Genomic DNA, 25,478 nt, shown 5'->3' with positions numbered 1-25,478 from the left:
TGGGTATGGCTGGGTATCATATTGCTTATATCTGAAGAAGTGTGCATGCACACGAAAGCTCATACCAAGAACTAACTTAGTTGGTCTTTAAGGTGCTACTGGAAGGAATATTGCTTATATGTTCTTCAGTACCATTAATCTTAAAATGCCATAAATAGATAATCATGGCATCACATCTGCTTCAATTAAGCTCATTTCCAGAAAACTATATTCCTCTCAAAATTAAAGGCTGTCACAGATCCTAAAACACGATGCACTGCCATTCCTGCATGTCCTTTATGGCACTGCCTATGCTAAATTTGAGTATTTATCAATTACATTTATATCCAGCCCTTCCCTGAGCTTAAAGCATTACTTGATTCTACCTCCTGCAATTTATCCTCCTGTGAAGCTGAGAATGAAGGCCCCTGGTCACCCGGGAGCTTCAAGACAAAGAATTTGAGCCTGGGTCTCTCTAGTCTTAGTCCAACAGTCTAACTAATTCGCTCTACGTGGGGCTGCCATTGAAGCTGTCCCAGAAACTCCAGCGGGTGCAGAATGCTGCAGTGAGGCTCCTCACGGGGTCTCTGCCATGGGAGCATATTCACCCAGTGCTTTTCAAGCTGCACTGGCTCCCGGTGGAGTACAGGGTCAGATTTAAGGTGCTGCTTTTGACCTTTAAAGCCCTTCACGGCCTAGGACCCTCGTACCTACGGGACCGCCTCTCCTGGTACGCCCCACGGAGAGCCTCAAGGTCCATAAATAACAACACCCTAGTGGTCCCGGGCCCTAAGGAAGTTAGATTGGCTTCAACCAGAGCCAGGGCCTTTTCAACTCTGGCTTCGGCCTGGTGGAACGCTCTGCCTCATGAGACCAGGGCCCTGCAGGATCTGATTTCTTTCCGCAGGGCCTGTAAGACAGAGTTGTTCCGCCTGGCCTTTGGCTTGAAGCCAATTTGATTCCCTCCCTCCCTCTTTTTTCTTTTCCTTCTCCTCCTGCGATGAGGCTACATTTTAATATTTTAATGTTCCAATATTTTAATGTTGTATTTTTTTTTTGTTTTTAAGTTGTAATCATTCATCTTGTTTTTATTATTGCTTGTAAGCCGCTCTGAGCCCGGCTTTGGCTGGGGAGGGCGGGGTATAAATAAAAAATTATTATTATTATTATTATTATTATTATTATTATTATTATTATTATTATTATTATTATTATTATTAACACAGACTGTCCTCTGACACAATTGCACGAAGAGTCATTTCCCCTCATTCTGTGTGTGTGTAGCTTAAATAAGGTAGTGCACTTCCTTGCGTTTAAGGGGGATGTGTGTGTGTGTGTGTGCGCGCGCAAAAGACTAGAGGGAGAGTTACAGAGAAGACGTAGCTTAACGATGTCAAGCTGGAACCCAATTACCGGTGGGGGGGGTGAACGACCCTGCGCATGTGCAATCGGTGCAATTCTGTCGAGGCTTCATATACCGCCTTGTGTGCCTTGGTGGGCAAGAAGAGGGCGCCCACGTCCCCGTCTGATTGGCTGATCTGCTTTCCCCTTGTGCTTTTGATTGGCGAGATGCGAGGAGAGGCGGGGGAAAGACAACGTTACGTCTACCCGGCTTTCTGATTGGTCCACCTCGCTCCTGTCACAACCCGCCGTGTCCGGATGGCTGTTGCCTGCGCACCGGTTACTACCCGCTCCCCAACCTTCTGTCGTGCGGTTCGGCCTCAGGGATTGGCTGCCCGGGAAATCCTTCCTCCTCCTTTCACCAACCCCGCCCCGCCGCGCTCCCACGCACACCCCGCCCCTTGGGTACACCCTGGTGTCCGCTGCGAGGGGGCGAATGAAGTTTGGTGGCTGAAGAGAAAAAGTGGGGCCGCCCGCCCGCCCCCTGCGACGAGCTCCTGGCCCCGCCTCCTGGCCCCGCCACAGTTGGCACGGCCTGCTCGCCGTGAGGAGCCCCTCCCTTCCCTCGCTCTGGTGGGGAGCGTGGCGGCGGTTGCTCCCTGCGTAGTTTGAGAGAGCGCTGAGCAGACACCCTCCACACACACGCACACACTCACGCAGAGACACCGGTGCGCGCGCTTCGAACGCTCCTGACTAACGGTAAGTGATGCGGCGAGCCTGGCCTCGCGCGCGCGCGCCTGTGCCTCCTTATAACGGTCAGAGGCGTCTCCTCACGGAGCCCCCCCTTTTTTTAATACGCCGACGGGTGGAAGGCGGGGAGGCTGTAAAGACCGGCTGTAAAGACTCTCCCGCTGCCTCTTGTTCTCCGCCGTCGTCGTTTGCATATATAAAAATGTGCGGCCAGGTACAGGAATACACAGCGCGTGCATTTGTATACAAGCCTCGCGGGCTCTACGTGCTCACAAAAAAGAAAAAGACTATTTTTCCTCGAGGTCTTTGCGGGGTAGGCGTCCGTCGAGCTGTTCGTGACCCGTCGGTGTTAGGCCCTATTCTGAAGGAGATGGTAGGAGTCGGAAGGGAACGCGAGGGTCATCTAGTCCGACCCCATACAATGCACGACTCCTTTTCCCAACGCGGGGCTCGAACCCGCGACCTCGCTGAGATCAAGAGTCTCCTGCCTGGCCCCTTGGCGCTGCCCTCGGTCCTTCTCGTGGCCCCTGATGCCACGCTGGCTTGGCAGGCTGGCTGCCTTCAACAAACACAAACACAACAACACCCCCCTGGAAAAAAACCCTTCACTTCTTGTAGCATTTTATTGTGGATTTTGCTTCTAGTGGCCGTGATTGTAGTTGGACCCGTGCGCGATTCCTCATAAATGGGATGCTGGAAGGAAGTGGATGTATGAGTGGGGTAACCAGCTCCTAACATGCGCTTCAGCTATTTCTCTCTCTTTTTTGAGGAGGGGGGTGTAATCCACACGCAGCCTGGATGAACAAAGGTGGCTCCCCTCTCCCCTCCATCCCTTCCCAGCACATGCTTAAATGCGAATTCGAAGTGCTTAAAGCCTAAAAACAGGATGGTGTTTGTCCTTAGTGTGGTCTTGCATATGTATGCTGAGAGACCCTGGGAGAAGGAGGGAGAGAGATCATTTTTTTGAGCATGAGTGCTATAGCCTTCTGGACAAATACTGGGTATTGCAGGTGAGCTGCTCTTCACTAAGGAGATTAGCCACTAGAAATGTATTATAAATAAGGTAAGCTTTTTGCCCTATGGTATTATCGCAGTTTTGATTCTCCATACAAATAACCCATTTAAGGACACTTCATAGATCAGATTAGATTATGCCTAATGTTCTGGGATTTGTAAAATAGAACAAATCTATATTGCTCTGAAGTTCTCTCGGAGGACTTCCTTTTGTTTGTTCCTTGCTCCTCTTCCTGTATCTCATGTGATAAAGTGAGAGATACATCACTATATTCAGATTGAGAAATGTGTGGTTTGTGTGGTACTAAATTTCCGTATTTAACTGTCCAGACTGCTCTGGCTCCAGAATACAAATTGCTTTTTAACTTGTATTTTTATAGAGACGAGTGCCTTTAAAGTTCAAAGTAACTCTTGTAACGTTCACTGAGGCCTTCTACATAGTGAGGAGAGCTTACAGAAAAACAACTTCTGCAAGCAAGGCTTAGTCAAAATCTTCAGCTCACAGCTACACACCTCATGAACTTGGTGTTTTCATGTTCTAACTCCATTTTGAAGATAATACCCTAAGTAGGAATGGACCTGTCATGGCTGCATCTACTTGTAAGAGGGGCAACTTTTATATTTGTGTGTGGCCAACAAGGTCTAGGTAGTTCCTTCAAAAAGATTTCAATTCCAAAGTTCACTTGATCTTAAGAAAGAACTGCATGCATATTTGGTGTGTGTGGATATTCTTTAGTACAAATTTATTTGACCACAATATGTATAGTTGGTGATAAGAGCTGTTCATTCCAGATGCACTTTGTTGAACTCAAAAGATAGGGTGATGGTACATAATTTTCTTCAGTATTTTCCACCTTCTGAAACCAAAGATCTATCTTCAAGTATGGCTTGCAATATGTGAATCACATCTCATGTTTGAAGCATCAATGTTCCTGCTTTTTCTGGGCTGACCAGATTATATGGAAGACAGGATTTCTATACCTTTAGTAGCTAGATAGAAGGGATCATTTTGGCACATATAAATTGTCAAATTGAGATCTACAGATGTAGGGAGGGAAGTATACAAAATTTAATAACAACAACAATTGTAGTGTCAGGATGAGAAGTTGAAGAGACCTCTCTCTTCATCTATGAAAGATATAGGAAGAATACTTAATACCACTTTAAAGATATTTTAATACCATTTAGTGTGGATGCCATCCCCACCACCTGCCTCCCCACCACATATTGTTCAGGCGCAGTTATCAAGGCATTTTAAAGTTTATAAGTTGGTTCTTTAGTATATTTTGCTTGTTTTTAGCTGTTTCTCCCAGGTTGTTTTGTTGCATTATAGGTTCTTTTCTTCGCTTTTTAAAAATAAAAATTAGAAGCCTGGCCATAATGAACCACAAAACAATACACATTCATCTGTTACCTAAATTTGCTCACATAAGTAAACCTTCCACAATCTGTATGGTGGATTATGTGTAATGCTTGCATAAATGTTTGCAGGATGCTTTCAAGTTGGGTGTAGAATTTGTTTACAATTTCTGTATAGCTTGCTTGCAGAAAGAAGTAGACATAGATATAGGAAGAAGGCTTAGGCCAGTCTGACCAACAGCATTATATTTTCAGCATGGTTATTTTATGTCATACCTTTTGTGTACAGTCGCAGTGTCAGTGTAGAAGAATGGGCTGGTTTTTAATAAAGTATATTGTGCACATGCAACAGCATAACTAGATCAGTGGTCTTTGGTCCCCAGAAGTTATAGGACTACAACTTGCATCATCCCTGACCATTACCTAAGCCCTCAAATGGCTGGGGATGGTGGGTGCTGAAATCCAACAATGTCTGGGAACCCAGAGTTGAAGAATACTGACCCAGATAACAAGGATCATGCTACTAGAGATCTGTTTAATATGAAATTTGTAGCTTTTCAGAGTTGAGAATTATTGTGCAATGAGTTCTAGAAGTGTTTATAAAAACAGCAACAATTTTAACCTAGGGCATTATGCTACATTTGTCTTCAATGGGAAGATGATAGTATATTATGATTAACTGCTGTGAATATGTTTTGCATTTAAACTTCACTTGTATACAGTTGTATACAATTTAGATGATTTCTAGATAAAACTCACTACTGTGTTTATCTTACCCAGATTTTTCAAAATAATTATTTAATAATACAAGCCACTATCTTTTGAGATCAAGTCCTTGATGTCCTTTCCCAGAGGCTGCTTTTAAAGCTTATTGGAAAGAAAAATGCTGGTGATCTTAATGTTCAAAAGCTTTCTCAAATGTATAGCACACACTATGCAACGGGTCTGAAGGATTGACATGAAACTGTGTTTTATTTAACTCAACAGATGCAGTTTATGTTGCTTTTTAGTCGTCAAGGGAAGCTGAGACTTCAGAAATGGTATGTCCCATTATCTGACAAAGAAAAGAAGAAAATCACAAGAGAACTTGTTCAAACAGTCTTGGCCCGTAAACCGAAAATGTGCAGTTTTCTGGAGTGGAGGGACCTGAAGATTGTCTACAAAAGGTGGTTTTCCATCCTTACACTTATAAGTTCTATCCAACAAAAGATATACTGAATAGTAGAAATAAGGATTTCTTCTCTTATGTGTGAAAAACATATTCAACTTTCCTCAAATATAATTCAATAGCATTGTAGGAATTATGTCTGCAGTACTTTTTCTGTGTTGTAAAAATGAGATAATTTTACACTTAATAAAATAGTTATGCACTCAGATTTTTCATTAAATGAGGCATACATATTTGAAAACTATGTTTTAAAGGCTATTTAATGTACTTGAATGTTAAAATGTTACATCATTTTATTTTATATAAGCTAGGACTTGATTTTGCTCAAATATAGAAAGGTTGCACAATTACACTATCTTATACTTCTCGCCTGTTCAACTGTAAATTTAAGAGCTATGGAATGTTGTACTGTCTGCTTAATGCCATGAAGAAAATTGTTCTTGCTACCACAGTGAAATTATTTCAATCTTTGTTTCAATAGGTAAACAGATCAAGTACTACTTGTGCTTCAGTGCATTCATAAATCTCTGACAGTTGGAAATGTCATGCCCTGCGAAACTACTTACCACTTTATTTTTTATTTTATTTTATTTTATTTGCCGAGTTTCTACAGCTGAGAAAATGCAATAAAAATTTTAAAACACTGTTAAACTGATAATACAGATGAGGACTTACTGATCGCACCCCACTGAAACAAGCCACAATGCCACACTTCAAATTAAGGGACAAAGAGAAAAGTCTTTGCCTGGCAGATAAAAACAGATAAAGGTTGTTCCAGGCATGCCTCCCTGGAGAGAGCATTCAACAAGTGGGAAGCCATCATTGAAAAGGCTTGATCTTGTGTTGTCACTCTCCAAACCTCCCATGAAAGAGGCCCACATAAAAGTACCTAGGATGATGATTGTGTTCTAGAGTAGGGTGGGGAACCTTAGGGGCCCCTCTCTTAGCAAAGTCACTTAAATAATGCCGATGTAGCCAGAAATAAAAGAAATCCTGATAACACTGTGCTGAGGAAAATGAACAAAAGCAATGTATAAATAGGCACATGCTGCTTCAGCAAACACCATTTTACGTTTACTGGTTGCTAAGCGACTCCTCTACCCTTACTGGCTGGTTGACTTATGGATAACAAAGGTTACCCTTAAATTACAAACTGAATGATCCCTGCTGTAGCACTTCCAACACCCTCCAGGCCTCTATCTCCATTCAGGCCACACCCTTCACTCTGCATCCGCCTAAAGTGATTTGCCTGGCTGTAATGTGTTCTTGAAATGTATTAATGCACCTTCCTTGCCTGGGTGGAGGATAAAAGGTGTGTGTGTATTTAGAAGCCTCTGGCTTTTATTTGGCAGAATATAGCTTACTGTACAAAATTAAGTATCTCATTCTACACCCCACTCACTACTGGCATGTGGCCCTTGAGATGGAAAAGATTGCTGGGGGTAGCGCTTCCACAGCCATCTTGAAAGTTTGTTTTCATAAAAACGATAACTGCTATTATAATTATTCTTTCCTATAGCTATTGATTGAATAACTGTTGATAACACACTCAAATATGAAACTTGTCCACAAACTGGCAACTACAATGAGGTACTTGGAATAAAGCTATTTTCAAGCCAGTTTGTAAAGTTAGTGAATTCAGGTTAATTTTGAAAGTTAATGCATTACTCTGAGGAAGTTGGCACTGTTAATTTCTGTGAAATATGTAATGGGTATGTATAATTCTTAAAACAAAAATCTGGCAGTGTTTCATTAGAGTAACCTGTTTCTTTCAGATATGCAAGTCTCTACTTTTGCTGTGCCATTGAAGATCAGGATAATGAGCTAATAACCCTGGAAATAATTCACCGTTATGTGGAATTGCTTGATAAATACTTTGGAAGTGTAAGTTATTAATTGGTTTTTCTGGTCTCTGTAGGTGACATCCAAGGATGTCTGCCTGCTTGGGCAGTGGAAATCTACTTGTGTAATGGGACTTGGGTTTCTCTTCTCACCATTTTCTCTCTTCTGCCACACATTCCCAATATCTACTCCAGAATTTCTTCCCAACCTCCAGAACAGATTTGGGGGATACATGGGGGGAGAAGAGAAAGCAGAAGCCTCACTGACTAAGTAGATGCTCACTCAAGCTCCACTGGGTCTCATCCTATATTATAAATTTCTGTAATAACGTTTTTTATTTATGTAATACACAAATTAAGATGACTTATTTTTCCTGAAGAAAATAAAAAAACGTTTTAATACACATAAGAAATAACACCCTGTGTTGTCTGTACATGAGTGGAACAGAATTCTGAAGAGGGCTTTCTCTTCCTCTCCTCTCCCTGCAGTCCTCAAAATTTACTCATGAGGTTTGCAAGATCTAGATTAACAATAGATTTGCCCTGGGAGCGGGGTGGGGATGTTGCAGGGAGAAGGAAAAGAAGAGGAAGCTTCACTGTGGAAGTTTGCTTATGTGACATTAGTTTTCACCCTCACAGTGCTTTTGGGGAAAAGTGCTGTAAAAGAATAATAAATTTGGTATTTTGATTTTATATTACAGCATGTATGCATTATTACTGTGAATGAGAATAAAAAAAGTTATCTATTGCATTACATTATATAGGTCTGTTTCCTTACTGGGAACTGTTAATGAAGTCTGAAAGTAAAGAATTTGTCAGATATTGCATGTCAAATACCAATACTGTATGTAACAACCAAGAAACTAGGATTTCTTCCATCAGCAACTTCACTGAATCTTCTTTGAAGATATTCAGTAGTGTGCTGCTGCTGTTACAAATGCTATTACATAATTCAGAGAACTATGTGGTATATATATGAGGCCTAGTTGATGAGCTCAAATGATACACTAATTTAAATGCCTGTTCCTCATATTTTAATGTTACTATCTAAATCAATATTAATATTTTCTCAAAAGTTTGTTCCTTACCGAATCCATGACTTGGCCTTTAGTGATCACACAGAAGATCATGACAATGTGTGTTTCTTTAAAAACCACAGGATCTTAACTTGGCACCTTAAAGAAGGGAATAAATCTCAACATGTTTTTTCCTATGTTTTCTAGGTATGTGAACTTGATATCATCTTCAATTTTGAGAAGGCTTATTTTATTTTGGATGAATTTCTTTTGGGAGGGGAAGTACAGGAGACCTCAAAGAAAAATGTTCTTAAAGCCATTGAACAAGCAGATCTATTACAAGAGGTAAGAAATTTGCTTTTTTGCCAAAGCTCCACCAGCATGCTTTACTCTTTTCTAAGAAAAGCATCTTATTTCTCCGGAAGTTGTTGAAAAAGCTTTTCAGCATGTCTAGCATGTAGCTTCTCCTTAAAAGTCTTCTGTACAAAATTGCTTTACCCACTTCTTATTCTGTTAGCTAGCATCACTATATTCAGTATATAACCTATAAAGAACAGTAATACTGCTTTATTTTTTTAAGGTTTCCTTTCATAATGTGTTTGGTGTTGTATGTGTTGCTAGACATGCAGCTACTGTCTCCATGTGTTTGTCTTCTTGTCTAGGCATTTCTGTTGTTTTTATTCAATTAATTTATATCCGTTTCTTTTTATTCAATTAACTGAATGATTATAACTAATTTTTGTCATACCTGATGCATGTATGCCTCTTTCATTGCTGAAATCCAGAAGCTAGACTCTCTTCTTTGAGACGCTAAGGTATAGTTAACATTAACTGTTTTAAAAACAAGTAACAGTGCCATAGCTAACTTAAGTAGATGTACACTGTGCATTTAGAAAATAGTTATAACACTAGTCTTAGAACTGTAGCAAATAAAGTAGACTTTTGGGTTGAAACTTTGCACCTCAGCTGCTAACAAAATGCATTTCCTGTATTACATCCTGTTTTTACTTCCTGAGAGAAGCCCGAAGAGACTAACAGAAAACAATTCAATTAACACAGCATCAGAATAATCAATATAACAAAGCATAGCATATATCAAAATATGAAATGTGTCAAAGCCATAAATCTTTGAAATACATAAGAATTAATTCAATAGTAAGGGTCCTGCTTCTGGCCTTGTTGTTCCCACCCCATTTCCCTTTACCTAGCCTCATTGGTATACAGATAGCAGCTGCATAAATATTAGCGAACTCTGTTGCCTTTAGTGCACTGATTTAGAATTAGGGTTTCAACACAGTAGTTGGAACAGTGCATTTTTTGTTAGGCTACATAAAATTCCTAAATCTTGAGGTGATAACATAGAACTGGCACTACAGATGTTTTGAATGATGGTTCAGAGCCATGTTATAAATACAGCAAGTCTGTTTCTACATAAAGGAACATGGATTGAGCCTGCGTGCTTGTACAGTTATGCAAATGTGAACTTTTGTGGCTTTGTATTGCAAACATGGGTGGTGTTTTGAGATGTGTATTTGCTTTGCTTTGATATGTGTTTTGTTGAAGTCCCATCTTTCAGTCCTCCTGTATCCACTCATTAGTGAGACTTCTAAAATAATAAACCATAAATTTATCCTGGTAATTAAGTGGCCATCCCACCCAAATATATATTAACTTCTTGGGTTTTGCCACTTCAGAATATATACACTGGGACTACAGTGGTACCTCGCAAGACGAATGCCTCGCAAGTCGAAAAACGCGCAAGACGAAAGAGTTTCCCGTTTTTTGAGTCGTTCCGCAAGACGAATTTCCCTATGGGCTTGCTTCACAAGACGAAATGTCTTGTGAGTTTGTTTCCTTTTTCTTAAAGCCGCTAAGCCGTTAATAGCCGCTAAGCCGCTAATAGCCGTGCTTCGCAAGACAAAAAAAAACGCAAGACAAAGAGACTCGTGGAATGGATTAATTTCGTCTTGCGAGGCACCACTGTACTTGTTTAAAAGCATTCTTCATTAAAAATTCACTGCCTTTAAAATACTGGTATACTAAGGAGAAGGCTCAACTGAGTAGATGTTTTCATACGGATGTTGACAGTGTAGTGATTCTGAATTCCCACAAATACTCTGGCTTGTTCATATTATATAAGAAGCTTTAGAAAAAGTTGCAGAAGGAGCAGGTGGCAAATAGAATGCTGTGATTAATACAACAGCCATCAAGACTGTTGTGATTGCATACAGTGTCTTTCAGTATATATTTTTCCATTTTCTTAAAATGTTTGATTCTTTATTCCTTACATGAGGTGTAACCTGCTCATGCTTGTTTAAAGTGCATGTGTGCAGTGCATGTCTGCAAAGTTGCCCATAGGGGCAACAATCTGCATTGCTGAAGTGCCTATGAGCCAAGGTGTTGGATGCAGCAAGTCAAGCTTGTGCAAATACGGATGATAGGACAGATGGCAGAGGAAGGCAGAAAACGGCAATGAGTAGTTGGGTGGGCTTTGGTCACTAAAACTCCAAACTTAATCCTTACCTGGGGGTAAGCCCTGCTGAATTAAGTAGAATTTACTCCTGAATATACATGGTTAGGCTTGCAACCTCAAACACAGCTGAGATTATTTTTCTCTTTTAACCTATCCACAGGAAGAAAATGTGATATTGGAAATTAGGGAGGAAAGAATATGAATTAAAGGGGTGGAGGAAGAATATTTTTTTTACAGCTACAACACTATGCACACTTTTGAGAGCAAGTCTTGCATAGTGTTGTTTCTGAGTAAACACACAAAGGACAAGGCTGCAGAGAGATCTATTTGCTATAGCTGTATGATCTTACTTCATTGTTACTATTTAGTTTGCTTTGATCTTAATAGTGCACAGTGCTTTGTAGGCTGATAGGAAATTAACAGGTTTGTTTCATAAATATGATTTTACAGAGGTTGGAGTGGAAGGAAGTTGAAGGGAGGAGGATTTCCCTCCCCTAACAGATTTTTAAGTATTATAAAACAGAGGAAATGAGAACAGAAAGATTAGAGAGGTGACAGCCGCTTGTACGCACATAGCTATACCTCATGGGGTTCTGGGGAGAGAGTTGAGGGCTGCTCCAGGAAGAAAGGCAAGCAGAAAAGTGGACCCCATAAGAAGAAGAGTTTGGATTTGATATCCCGCTTTATCACTACCCGAAGGAGTCTCAAAGCAGCTAACTTTCTCCTTTCCCTTCCTCCCCCACAACAAACACACTGTGAGGTGAGTGGGGCTGAGAGACTTCAAAGAAGTGTAACTAGCCCAAGGTCACCCAGCAGCTGCATGTGGAGGAGCGGGGAATCGAACCCGGCTTACCAGATTACGAGTCCACCACTCTTAACCACTACACCACACTGGCGCACTGAAGGGTCTGGCAGAGCAGCTCTCCGAGCGCTCTGGGGCTGTAAGTCAGACATAGCAATGCCTCTGTGGCCAGGGTAAAAGAGAAAGAAAAAGGGCGAGTCAGGGGTGTGTGTACCTCTTCCTCCTCCTCTTGGTAATGTATTTTTGTTGGGTCTATCCACTCTGTGAACTACTGTATGCCATGGTGTCCTCTAAGGATTCTTCAAAGTGCTGGCTATATGTTAAAGAAAAAGTAATGATACAAAGACAAACCATGTGGCAAATGTCATGTCTAGTTTGGCTCTATTATCTGGCTGGCATTACAGTCCAGAATTTATCTGGCCCCATAGTACTAGTACAAAATATTGGCATACTCTGTTCATTTAATTTTATGGTGGATTCGTTTATTAACAGAATTTTGGCTGTCCTTGCTAGGCAAGCCAAAAATAGTGGTTGCCACGACTTTTCTTAGCCATGTGCTCCAGTGACTCGGTATGCTTCCCTGCAGGACAGAATTGTGGGTAATTCACTGGTTTGACTACTCCAAGTCAAGTTGCTATTGGGATTGAAGCAACCAAGGAGGTTTTCTCAGCAGGAAAGTATGGTGAGAAGCTTGGTGAACTATGGCCCCCAGGGAAAAACATTGTCATAGTGGCAAAACAACCCCCAGCTTTGAGAAGGGACGGGATCATTACACAGCTGTTAGAATAATTTGCAGCTAGCGCTATAGCTTCCAAGTTTGGGAGCAAGATTGGCCATTTGTTTTGCTTGACAGAGTGCAGTGGCACACTAGCTGTTGTGAACAAAATTGTGCACGTCTGTTTTACAGAGTAATTCTAACCTGCTTTTCGATTAAAAGTGCCTGAGGTGGCTAATGAACCATAGTAAAAAAATATAAAATGCAGTTCCTTTTAGAATCTCTTCAAGAAAAAAAGTCCAATATTAAATTGCAGAACAAAATCCATAGATTTCTCTTCCATACAAATCCTCTTAAAAATCAGAGTTTTGCCAGAACAAATCTTGTTTAAGAAATTGCAAGGGAGGTATAGCTGCCCAACGGAAGTTGTTGAATGTGTGACATCTAAATGTCAAAAGGAAATAAAATAATATTTTCCCCTTATCAGTTTTACTCTTTCCCATCATAATTTAATTCACATAGACTTTCAGGGTTTGTATAATTGATAGTTTATCTTTTCAATAGTGTGTTAGTTATGTACTTTATCTTTTCAGAATTTGTTACTGCAGTGCCTATGTTGGACTTTGTGTTTACATAAAGTTTACATACATAAAGTTACAAAAACAACATTTTAAAATTGTGTGGAATTTTGTGTTTCCTTTACATTAGTTAGTGTCTTTTTGGAAGTTAACCTATTTGTAATGGGTGATGTGTGTGTCATTCCATTCCGTTCCTTTGCTTTGGTTGGAATCAGTGCTGCCTTACATGTATGTAACAATCTGTTTGATAAAACAAATGTAAACATAATAAGTAGCTTTTCACTTGGGACTCCCTGTACAAAAGCTAGACAAGGAAGAGTCATTTATCCTGACTTTGTAGCTAATACCATAATACTTCCTTCATACCCTAACACTGAAGGATTTTAAAAAATCCATTTGACAAGCTAAAGCACAAGGACAAAAGAAGGACAATCAGTCCTTCCAGGACAGATTGCAAATGCTCTTATTCAATTGTATATTTTAGAATTACTTTATTATCAAGCACATAGTTCATGGGGAGGGTTACATTAGTAGTACACTTCCATTATTTTTGGAAATTAAGTACTCTGTTCACTAGAACTGTGATTTGTTAAATTAGTGCATCATTGCTTCAAAGTTTTTTATTTCATGTTCTGTGAGTGGACAATGAGCATGTTCACTTGCAGATAACAAAGAAGATCTCACAAGAATGCATCTACTACTTAAGCTTAAGTTCTGGTGAAAGAAATACTTAAGTGATTGCAGAACTGAGCTCCATGCAACCCATTTAAATCACCCTGGATGTGGCACAAGAAGAAAAGATTTTAAGACCAAGAGATGCCTAATCCAGAATAAAGTGGGAACTTGAGAACAAAGATAATCAGAGCTAAAAAGCCATGGGAGGCAGTGTGATATGGAGTGGGGGAAAATGGGAAGAAATGCTTCACTCTTCAATTGCAAGATGCTTGCCCTCAACCACACTTCATATGCTTATCTCCCCAAGATTTGCAGACACATTTATTATGGCGAAAAGCAGTGAGCAATAGATGTGTTAAGCCCCACATTCCCTGTTATGGCCCAGGTACTGGTAGTGACTCAGATCTGTGCCAGCTGCCAAACATTAGTTCAGCTCCTAAATACAAGGCAGTCAAGATTCTTGTAGTGATAACTTTTTTTTATTCAGAGTATTTCCATATGATTTCAAACTTGCAGTCAGCTTGCTGAAGAGATGGAGAGGACTTGGGGCAGTGTTTACATCTAAAGTGTTCTCCATGTTACATACTTGGCCTGACTTATAGGTATGGCAGCAGTCCTGTAGCTCTGTCTAGAGCTGCCAGAGGAATGCAAGGCTTTAAAGTTTACATGGGAGGACGAAGATCACATGGAGAAGTGAGGGATGCCATGGTTAAAAAATGAATTGTGTACTGTATGCCTATATGCACATAATCATTCTGTCCCTTCTACATGATTTCGAACTTCTTGTAATATTGGAGTGACATAGGGAAATAACAAACACATTGCACACCTAATGTAGTTATTGGGTTTTTGTCATACTTAGCACTGAAAGAATCAGTACCTATGCTTTGCCTCTGAGAGATGTGTGTTTCTGAACTGCTTGCATAAGTTATGAAGCAAGCACCTTTCTGTGTGGTAAAGCTGTTTAATCTCCCTTACAGATATTGTGCTTTGAATTAGATAACTGTCATCACCCTATTTGAATGTTTGGTACTTTGACCTCAGCACAGAAGTAGTCTTTAAAGTATTTGGTAGAGGCAGGAATATTGAATGAGAACTCTGCCTTTTTCTCTATTGTTTCTTCATCGATGTCTTACATCGTAGTCCTTTGTAGCATGAGGGAATTAATGTATATTACATAGTACTAAATAGTTTGGGAATGGCATAACTCCACTATTGCAAATTAAATGCTAACTTTAAGAAAGGCTTAACTTCAGCTTTTTAGGTTTTATGTTGTACTCTTCAGAAGAAAACTTCAAAGAGGGTAGCATTCTCTGAGATACTGTCTTTTAAAAACCCATTAAAAATAAATCCAATAGTCCACTTACATCTTGCTAAGAGTTTTCAAAGCTGTTAGTAAGGAGGAGATCTGAATTAATGTGATCTATTTGGGGACCAAATCAGACATGGTGGGAACTATAATTTATGTGTCTAGCCCACTGCCATATAAAGTTGAGGGTCCTTGACCTTTCTCATGTACCTCACCTCCCTGTATTCAGTTGCTTCAGACACTTCCCTATTTCTAGCTCCAGTACCAGAAGTGGATCAGGAATGGGAAAACATGGTTGGCAAAATGAACTGAGAGGAAATAAGGCACAGGAGGAGGTTAAGGGTGCAGTGCTCTTGCTGCAAGACCTGAGTCCCACCTCCATTTTATATGGGAATGGAGCTGACAAGTAGGAAGTGTCGTCTACCGTCAAATATAGCTTGACTCTTAACAAATGCTCTCATTGTGTTCAGAATAACTTCCCCAACCTGGAGCTTGATTAGCTATTGGAAAAGAAACATCTTGTTGTGTTGAGTTCTCATGTTTTTTATGTGGAGTTCATTGGAGTTGTTGTCTTTGTCACATTTTCATTAGCTTTGTCCTTGATAACACTGACTTTTTAAGCAATGCAAAGAAGCCGTTTACCTGAGAGCCTTAGCGGTCCTCATATGTACAAGTGTGTGTAATAGTGGATATTTTTTCAGATAGTTTTGCTACATTTTAAAAAAATGTTTAAACTTCAGACTTGCCAAATTTTCAATTGTGCTTGATTTTGTTTGTAGAGCCAGAATGAAGACTGGGGAGGTTTGTCTGAGGATATCTTATGATTAAGAGCAGTCTAAAGCCTTAGCGTTTTGATCCCATCCATACGATTGGTAACTACCAAATTTACCGTTTTGGTGGCATGGTTTACATGGGTGCTTTGCAGAGTTTTGCACGTGTAATGGAACTCTTGCCTGATAAGTAAAAAGAGGAACAGAAAAGTGGCCAGTGATGAACTTAACCTTGTGCAACACTTGCATGACAGTATTGAAATATGCTTTGGGTGCTCTTGTCTTATTTTCCTTTCATACTAACAGCATCAGTTTGAAGTGTGTGGTGTGTGGTTTTGTTCTGGTGTTGTTAATCTTTAGGTGTTAATAGAAGTTGGAAGGTTCACAAAGTTTTTTGCTAGGTAGGGCCTAATTATGCATTGAAACATTACCTGGAAGGGCCATGAAATTACCATAGGCCTTGCTGCAGACCTATTTATTTATGCTTTACTAGTCAATTTCATAGGACAAGCCCAATATACATCTATAGTGCATTGCAACATTTTTGTTGAGTATTTTAGAGGAATATGTTACACAAAAAGGTAAGTGTATTTTAAAGAAATCCCAGTGAACATTCAAATGGATAAACTGAAAACTTTCCAGAGCTAAATGATATACAGAGTAGCAGAAGTACAGTCATACCTCGGGATGAATACACTTCAGGTTGAGCGTTTTCGGGTTGCGCTCCGCTGCGACCCAGAAGTAACGGAACACGTTACTTCCGGGTTTCGCCGCTCGCACATGTGCAGACGTTCAAAATGACATCAAGCGCGGAAACGCGACCTGCAGACGCGTGTTACGTTCGCTTCAGGATGCGAATGGGGCTCTGGAACGGATCCCATTCGCATCCAGAAGTACCACTGTAGTTTAAAAGCCTGGTATCATTTCTAAAGAAAAAAGTTAATTACATCTTCCAGTTTTTTCAAAAAGCTGAATTTCTTTTAATAGAGTAATGGAATTACATGTAAAACAAGTTAAAACTTGTCACACTTATTAATCCTGCCTTTCCCCAGTAAGCTTGGGACAGTACAAATCAGGGTGAATAAATGATCTATATTTAAATAATATTCAAAGACCCATTAAAAAACTTCTGTTTTATTTTATTTCTATTGCATTTATATCTTGCCTTTCCCCCGAAGGAGCTCAGTGTGACATACATGGTTCTCCCCTTCTTTGTTTAATTCCAAGCAGCTGTTAAAAGCAGTTTACTCAATATACCTTTTAGCAAATTAGGTCAGTAAATGAGCATAGAAATATCAATGAGTCAGAAGCCTTCTTTTAAAAGTTTTTAATAACTCTGCAGAAGGCCATTAAAGAGGAGGCAGGATGACCCTTCCTTGGGAGGGAATTCTAGAGCCTGAGCACGGGCCCTGAGAAGACCTTGTCTCTGTTCCCAGGCTTCCTTTCAAAGTTGTTGGGACACACAAGAGTGATCCGTTGAAGACTCAGTCATGTGCAGGCATTTACAGAAGGGAGTCCTTCAGAAAACCCCGTCCTAAACTGAATGACTTTTAAAGGTTATCACTAGCTCTTTGAATTGAGCCTGGAAACCTGAACAGTCGTTGTGAATGGACCATAGTTTTGTGATAGAGCACCTGCTTTGTATGCAGGAGATCCAGGTTCAATCCCTGGCATCTCCACGAAGTGTTTAGAATGACCCCTGTTTGAAACCCTGAGGAGCTTCTGCCAGTGAGCGTAGACAATACTAAGTTAGAAAGACCAATTGTCTGCATTTTCCTGTGTTTAATAGGAAAGTCACATGGCCCCCAGTAATCTGCCACATTCTTGACAACTGATAGTTTTGAGACAGTTTTCAAAGGTAGCCCCATTTACAGTACATTGCAGCAATCCAGGCATGGTGTAACTAAGGTATTACATCACCTGACCAGATCTGCAGACTCCAGGAATGGATGTAGCTGGCACATAAGATTAAGCTGAACAGAAACGCACCTGGCCACAGTCAATAATGAGTTGGATTCCCTAGAGTTGTTGCTGATCTGCTTGATAGCTGGTGTGGACCCCTAATGTAGATAGCAGCTGTTGCTAGACCCCACGCCACAGGTGAAGAAACAAGAACATAGGAAGTTGCCTTATTTTGAATCAGACAATTAGGAAGCTGACTACACTGACTGGCAGTGGTACTCTGGATTTTTCAACAGGATTATCTATTGGGCCCTACACAGAGATGACAGGGATTGAACCTGATTTCTGAGCTATAGCCCTTCCTAAAGATATAAGATGCTCCATACTCTAGGATTTGGTTGTCTCTCCCATCATTTATGTGTGCCACAGTGATTATATAGAATGATTGCTGCGGGCTATTCTCCCCTTGAATAGACTGAACAAAAGATGAAATTGTTCAAAGTTACAATACATTCATCTGTTCTGTGGATTCTGCCCCTGGTTTCAGTGTGATTGTGGAGTAATTTTCCACCTAGTCATGCTGGTACATATCTTCAGCTCTGCTTATGCCTCACCATGGCTCAAATAGTAAGTCTTCCTTTCTCTATTCCACTTGGTTGCAAAGTCCCAAACTTGATGAGAGAAGAGACGCTTTCCTATCAACATTACCTACAATGTGATAGAAATTTGCTTAGGACCTGAGCTGCAAAAATTATGCGGGTAGGCTGCAGTGCAGAATATTGTCATTGAGAAGCTAACAGCTTCTTGACTCAGTGTGCCTGCCCTGACCTAATGTTTTAATTACTTTTGTAATGTTTTGAACCAGTTCATTTTTCACTACTTTTTATAACTAATTCTCCCACCCTGTCTGAGGTTGGAAAATGTAAAAAATAAAATGTTTTGTTAAATAATAACAAATCAACTTACTGGTGTTTAGCTATCTTTGCCATTGTCCTACTCAAGGGTGGTTTGCTTAAGTGCTTCTGTGCAAGTTGAATTTAAAAGAAAAAATATACAAAAGCTCAACATTAGTAAGTCAAACCAGACCTTCACACCCTTCTGGTAAAACTTCGTTCTTCCTTATATAATATTCTAAATGCAGCAAACTCCTTTAGAAATGCTACACAATGCATACTCACATGGGGCAAAGTGAAACAGAAGGAGCAAAATCTGATGCGGATGAGAACACTGAGTCTAGGTTATTGACTAGTTATTTTTGTATTTTTAAGAACTTGTTCAAAGACACCGTAGGAGGGAATGCTAGTCAAGGTTAAAGCTGATGTAACTCTTGCTCTGTTGCCTGAGAAGTTAACTATTGTTTCTTTGCAATCTTATGCAGCATCATGAGTTGTGTGCAAAAATTATCTAATGAGAACAGAACATGTTTAGTAAGCATAGAATGCAGACAGTGTTGCAGGGGGACGGAGATTGAAAACTGGAGGGAAACTGGAATGGAGTGGCTGGAAATCTATCTGAACAGGAGCACTGCACATTAGTTGAGAAAGTTCATTTTCTTCTCATTAAGATATTAAATGTTAACTAAATATAAGACTAACATGGATCCCAGTTGATATTAGAGCAGAATAATTTTTTTTTTTTGGGGGGGGGAGACTTTTCAGTTTAATATTTTCTGGAAAGCCCATATTTTTCATACATAAACACAGTGCTATTGGAATGTCCACAGACTATTCTTATGCCTGGTTATTGTGCATGAGAATTTGGGCATTCCTATTTAAATGAGAATTCTCAGAAGGGTCTTTGGATTAGTCTTCTTAGAACTGGTCCTGAAACAGTTATATGAATGGTCTGATTGTACAGAAGCTCTTAGAAGTGTGAGAGAATTTAAGGTCCTGTTAAATTAGTTAAATTGGTTGGTAGGAAATCCCAAAAGCCAAGTCTCCATCTGAGTAGTTGGATTAACGGTTAGCTGGCTTGGAATGTTAATACAAGTGGTTTTAAAAATGGCTTAGACAGAATGTGGTCATTGTGCTTAGAGATGATTTGCAAGACTGCACTTTATTATTTTGCTGATGGGGGGATATTCTAACAATCCCTTGCTTGCAAATTGCCATGCTGAAAAACACATCGGGTGGAGCGGGGATAGAATTTGATGTAGTTAGATGCATTATCAGAAACTGAACAATTTTCATACTTTAATTTCCACACCTCTTTCTGTGCCTCCAATAAAAAGGAAAAATGACATTTCTATTCAGCAATACGCAGGCAAAGTTCTGCCTTCTCTACTTAAATGTAATCATATGCAAACAAATAATGTTTGACTGTAGCCATGCATGGTACAGACGAGTCACCACAAGCTTGTTGTGAAATATTGAAGCACGCATACACATACACATACACACACACACACAAACTTGCACACAGAGCAGCATTTTTTAAACAAATGATTCATTGATGTCTAATTGCATATAGTTTGTTAAACATACTACAGTGATGTGCTTTTCAAACCCTGAATAGCATGTTGTTTAATAATGCATGTGATTGAGAAGATTGGTGTAGAAATAGTGTAATATAGCATTAAAAGTAGTGGTAAATAAAAAACCATTTGCATTATTGTATGCATGCAAACTTTTGTACTATTTATAAAGAATGTGCACATTTCTTTTGTAGCCACGTCATGAATACTTTAATGTCCCAGTATACTAAATGACTTCATTCACCATGCATACAGAGACGTGATAGAGCCGATTTACTCATGGCAGAATACTTATCCTCAGCTGGACGTATCCAGTCATCTTGAACAAATTAGTTTATCACATTTGTTTTGCTGTTGTATATTTTCTTTTCCTACCATTTGTGATGTCTGTGTTTTTTCTTTTCATGTGTCTTGTCAGCATGCCATAACTTCCATGTTAAATCTTACCAGTAGCGCTTGTCATAGCATGTAGTATTCAAGCTGGAATACGTTGAGCCCAACATTGCAGTTTAAATACGCAAACACTACGGTGACTGTATTTTTCAAACTAAGTATGAATTGGTATTTGTGCATATATTACAGAAATCCATTGACAGTGAATTATTGTTGGACCCGTTAAATGTTCGTTTAATAGATAATGAGAAAAACTTCGTAGGCCATAGAAAAAATGGTTTATATGACTATACTTCAGTGCACTAATGGAGCTGACCCAAACATTGCCACAGCAGGCAGAATCTGTGCCTGCAGGTAATCATACAGAAACATCCACAGATATTCTGAGCCACTCTGCAATTTCTATTCAGAAATGTGAACATTCCAAGTGTCAGCAGTGGTAGACTAATTCTGTTTACATTGCTCAGGAGGCTGCTATAAAATAGTGATTGCAAAAATAGGAAAGAGGCAGGATTAGCCAAATGAACTATAAGTAATAGAAAATTCCAGATATACATGTTTTACTTGAACAAAAATGTCAGTTATAGTTCACAAGTAAGGGGGTTTAACATTCTGAATCTACAACAGTCTGGGATGTATTAGTATCAAATCTTAGGATGTTTTCCCATTACAAAACTTTCCTGTTTTTGTTGTATTGCTTCTGTGAATGTATATGGTAAATGCTGCTTGCATTCTCCTCATGCCTGAATCTTTAAAGTGCTGTGCATGGAGTGCTAATGAGGTGCTGTGTTATGTTATAGATTTATACGGCTGCATGCTTGTAAATTTCTGTGAATTAGTTTTCATGGCATGTCTATAATAAAGTATTGCATGCACTCCTGACGTGAATGGCTTCTTTTTTCCTCCATCTCTTTGCTATGATATATTTCATGTTTGTGCAGTTGGCCTTTGGTAATTCTAATCTACAGGCATAAAATATGTGAAAACACATTTGATAAATGATTCAAACTTCAATGCATTAGCATTATTTAAATTGATTCTCAAGCATTACTCAGTTACACATTTTCAAACAGCTGTTAACATTTGTTTGATTGATATTCAGAGCTACTATGTAGTTTAAATGTTCCCAGATTGCATCTGGGATGTTAACTAGTTGAGGGTGTGCTTTCTTCATTTACTCATAAAACGTTGTTAATTAAAGTGCAGATTAACTTTTAATTTTTTACCCAGTATATGAAAATACACACAACAATAGTCTGATAGTATGTGCATATTGCCCAGAGTTTGGAGTCCATAAGCACTACTTCCTTTAGGTCCTGTCCCGATAGGAGAATATGAACGTTTCTGTGGATAGCTCCAACTAGCATGGAAGTCCAGCCTGTGCTTCACATGGCATACAGTGGTGCTAACCTACCTCACAAATCAGTGAAAGGAAGAAGCAAAATACTATCTTCTTGATCTGCAGCTTCTGATGGAACGTGCCCATTCCCAAGTAGTTCTTGTGTGGCAAGGAGCTGTAGTCTGCCTCACAAATGGGAAGAACGGTGCCTTTCACTGCCAATGGATCTATTTGTCAGGAAGCACCTTCTTTACACAGAGCAGATTAGGCTAAAACTTAACTGCAGTGCTATCTCGTATCCTGCTCTTCAGTTCCATACACTAGCATGTCTTTCTATCAATGCAGAATGGTGGCAAGTGATCATGCTGGTGATTGTATGTACCATCTGTGCTGATCTAGAGGTTCTAGGAACATCCCGCCCCACTTGTGATAGTCCAGCTCTTTTATCCTTATATCCATGAATATTTAGAAGCATTGTTTATTTCTATGATGTGTAAATGAATAATAAAGGTAAGTTTCTTGTGGTTTCAGTCCCCTGACAATAGCCTTTTCAAAATTTCCAGTTTTAAAATCATAGTTGAACATCCAGAAATTCAAAATGCATCTTTAACTATATTCTTTCACATTTTCAATGCTGCCTTTTCTGAAAATTGTTGCCTAACTCTGACTCTCTCTTTTTGGTGCTGTGCCTTGTTTAGGATGCTAAAGTAAGTGTAAACTCTCTGTGTTTATACAAAAATTACAAGTTATGCTTTTAACAGGAAAAACAAACATGGTATGCTTTTCTTAAAGTAGTCTTAGAAACATCTGGTGTTCAGCTAATAGTACAGTTGCTGTCAAATCACTTCAAGAAGTCCCATACAAACTTCACATATAAAGTATAGAAATCTAACTTTTTAAACCTAGAAATGTTGATTCTAAAAAGTTTTAGTGGTATCATAGCATTCTTTTATGTCAAATAGGATGGGAAATCTGTGGTCCTCCACTTGTTGTTGGATTACAGCTCCCATCATTCCTGACCACTGGCCATTCCAGCTGGGGTGGTTGGAAGTGGGAATTTTAATAGCAATATCCCCTATCTCTGCTCTGAAAACAGAAAATAATTTGCTTCCTCTGTTTGATGACAAAAGAAAAGGGATGGGTGTGTGCAATGAATACTATTATAAAATGCTTAAACATTGAGAGTGTTCTGCATAACTAGCGACTGCTTGGTGCATATCCTGAATTTCATCAATTCCCTATTAACATAGCACATATGGTTTGGCAAGAGCACAAAATCTGTTCATTCTCTAATTTTCCCTCCACAGGAAGCGGAAACCCCTCGTAGTGTACTCGAAGAGATTGGACTGACATAAACTTCCTTCTTTGCTGATGTCTTGTGTGATGTTTCCGCATAACTAAATGTTCACTGCCTTCATTTATTGTTAGCTAATGGTGTTATGATGCTATTTGTCAGTATTACTGTTCTGCTGAGCTACATCTTTTAGGCCTACAAGAAAAAATCCATTTACTGTAAAATTTAAAAACAAGGGAATGAAAGATTTAAAAACATTTTTCTGGGAGAAAAGGGATATTGCAGTGATTTAAGCCACAGTAATTTACAAGCATTGATGAGTCATAAATGGCAATTTTAGTAAATATATTTTGTAAAATGCCCTACATAATGTATCAAGTACTGTACATTATGTCATACACTGAAAAGAAACAATTCCATATGGCAACCAGTCGAAATGTGTTAATTTGGTTTTGTGTAACCAAAGACTTTTACTATAAAGTCAGCATTTGTTATACTCAGTTTAGGTTGTTAGATTGGGGAGAAACAACTGTTTTGCAGCTGTTCATAATACCAAAGAATTCTATTGAGATCTGCAAGTTCAAGATCTGTTGCGAGATGTTAGTTGTTTTCTTCCTAGCAACAGGGTTGTAAACAGAACTTGTATCAGAATGAAATTGTACAGTGTGAAATTCAGTCAGAAAACTGAGTTAATGTACAAAGGGAAACCAGCTGAGGCTACATGGAATTTTCTGTTTAAAAAACTTATTTTTTACTAGCTCAAATGCTTTCTTGATTGCACATGTAATCCTTTCAAAAGTGTAAAGCAGTATTAAGCCAGAAGTCATTGAGATGACATAATCTCAAAGGGAAAAATGTAAGAAGAGAACGTCACAACACATCTGTCTACTTTTCTCCAAGTATATCAACTATACTTAAACCAGAACTCAAGTAGCTATTTTGATAATCTGACAATCTGTGTGTTAATCGTTGTTTTTCATTTTTCATTCTACTTTGCAAGGATAGGTTTACTCCCTATCTTTGAACACTTCTAGTGTGTTCAAATCTGAACACACTAGAAGCAAACATAACACACAAACTCTTTAAGTCATTGGCATACCTTACCTCAGCTAGTTTTTCAAAAGGCTGCAAAGCTATGCACACTTTATTTGGCAGTAAGTAATAATAATAATAATAAAAAACCCCAATAATAATAATAATAATTTATTATTTATACCCTGCCTGTCCGGCTGGGTTTCCCCAACCACTCTGGGCAGCTCCCAACAGATTAAAAACAGAATAAAACATTAAGTCCTATTGAACAAAGCAGGATTTACTACCATATAAATATGCATAGGATCAGGCAACATGAATTTCACAAAGTCAAACTCTGTTTTACTCTGTCTTGCATTTCCCTGCATGTCCTACACTTCACATAGTGCAGAACCCCAGTACAGAACACCTGCTGTTGAAAGCAGTGTGACTTCCTGCACATTGTGTTTGTGTGTGTTACTGCACGCCTTTCCAATAATATGACTATCAAGTTCCCCTCCTGTGGGTCTATTTGCTGTGATTACTGTGTTCCAAAGCATCCAAATACTTTATAAGCTGTGCCAGGCATTTGAAAGATCATGGCTTCATGCCATAATCACAAAGGAGAAGTTATGAAAATATCATGTTTGCATAAGATACCCAGGAACCCTGTTCTACATTTCACTCACAGAAAATCTGGAATGAGTTTCAAGAGACATTAGAGTGGCCCTCTGTGTGATGTTGAAGTGATCGAATTACTTGACATTTTAAAAAGTCGAAAGCAATTTTTTTAATGTGTATTCAAACCATGTTTAAGGTTTACAATGTTGCCTTGTATGTGCTTGGTTGGAAGCTTTGTTGTGACTGTGACATAAGCTGTGTGGACACTGTCTTAGTATCACACCAGTTGAGTTGTAATAAATGTTCATTTTTACTCCATTGCTACGTCTGTCTGTTCAGAAACTTGCAGAAATAATTCGTTTCCTTTTACGGTTAAGAATTTTAATCTTTTTCTTGACAGTTAAATATAGCACTTGTAATGCAGTAGAGGATTTTTTAAACAGCAAGCATATGACAATATACAACATTTTTTTCTAAGAAAAAGTACTTTGTGTTTTTCGGGAGTTTTGTTTGTTAGTTTGTTTGTTTAACCAGTTGTCCATGTTTAAAAACATAGACATACAGTCAGTGGAAGTATTAGAACACAATTTATAGAAACAAAACTTTATTCTGTAGCACATCTTAGTATATAAGGTGTTTTTCTTTTGTGTTTTTT

The 25,478-nt window shown here is 39.1% G+C and overlaps 1 protein-coding gene across 5 annotated transcripts; it reads left to right on the top strand.

Moving 5' to 3' along the window:
• Nucleotides 1–1,684: 1,684 nt before the first annotated feature.
• AP1S2 (adaptor related protein complex 1 subunit sigma 2) lies at nucleotides 1,685–25,141 on the top strand. Of its 5 annotated transcripts, XM_081198147.1 has the most exons (6): nucleotides 2,117–2,284; nucleotides 5,431–5,609; nucleotides 7,387–7,495; nucleotides 8,676–8,813; nucleotides 15,800–15,892; nucleotides 23,205–25,141. In XM_081198147.1, exons 1-5 carry the CDS (start codon nucleotides 2,273–2,275, stop codon nucleotides 15,842–15,844), a joined length of 483 nt encoding a protein of 160 aa, XP_081054273.1. In that variant the 5' UTR covers nucleotides 2,117–2,272; the 3' UTR covers nucleotides 15,845–15,892; nucleotides 23,205–25,141. The 5 variants fall into 5 exon arrangements, with proteins under 5 accessions (XP_081054275.1, XP_081054273.1, XP_081054276.1 ...); XM_081198149.1 differs by lacking the exons at nucleotides 2,117–2,284; nucleotides 15,800–15,892 and adding an exon at nucleotides 1,685–2,079; XM_081198150.1 differs by lacking the exons at nucleotides 15,800–15,892; nucleotides 23,205–25,141 and adding an exon at nucleotides 9,254–9,289.
• Nucleotides 25,142–25,478: the final 337 nt, after the last annotated feature.

Source organism: Podarcis bocagei (assembly GCF_964188305.1).
Source record: "Podarcis bocagei genome assembly, chromosome: 6".
NCBI lineage: Eukaryota > Metazoa > Chordata > Lepidosauria > Squamata > Lacertidae > Podarcis > Podarcis bocagei.
The sequence above is the reverse complement of the archived record's forward strand: the minus strand, read 5'-3'. Positions and strand labels throughout refer to the sequence as shown.

Bases quoted from the DNA above. Each gene is read 5' to 3' on its own strand.
- AP1S2 (XM_081198146.1), top strand. The intron at 7,496-8,675 runs GTAAGTTATTAA...TATGTTTTCTAG, and splicing joins TTGATAAATACTTTGGAAGT to GTATGTGAACTTGATATCAT. The intron at 8,814-23,204 runs GTAAGAAATTTG...TTCCCTCCACAG, and splicing joins AAGCAGATCTATTACAAGAG to GAAGCGGAAACCCCTCGTAG.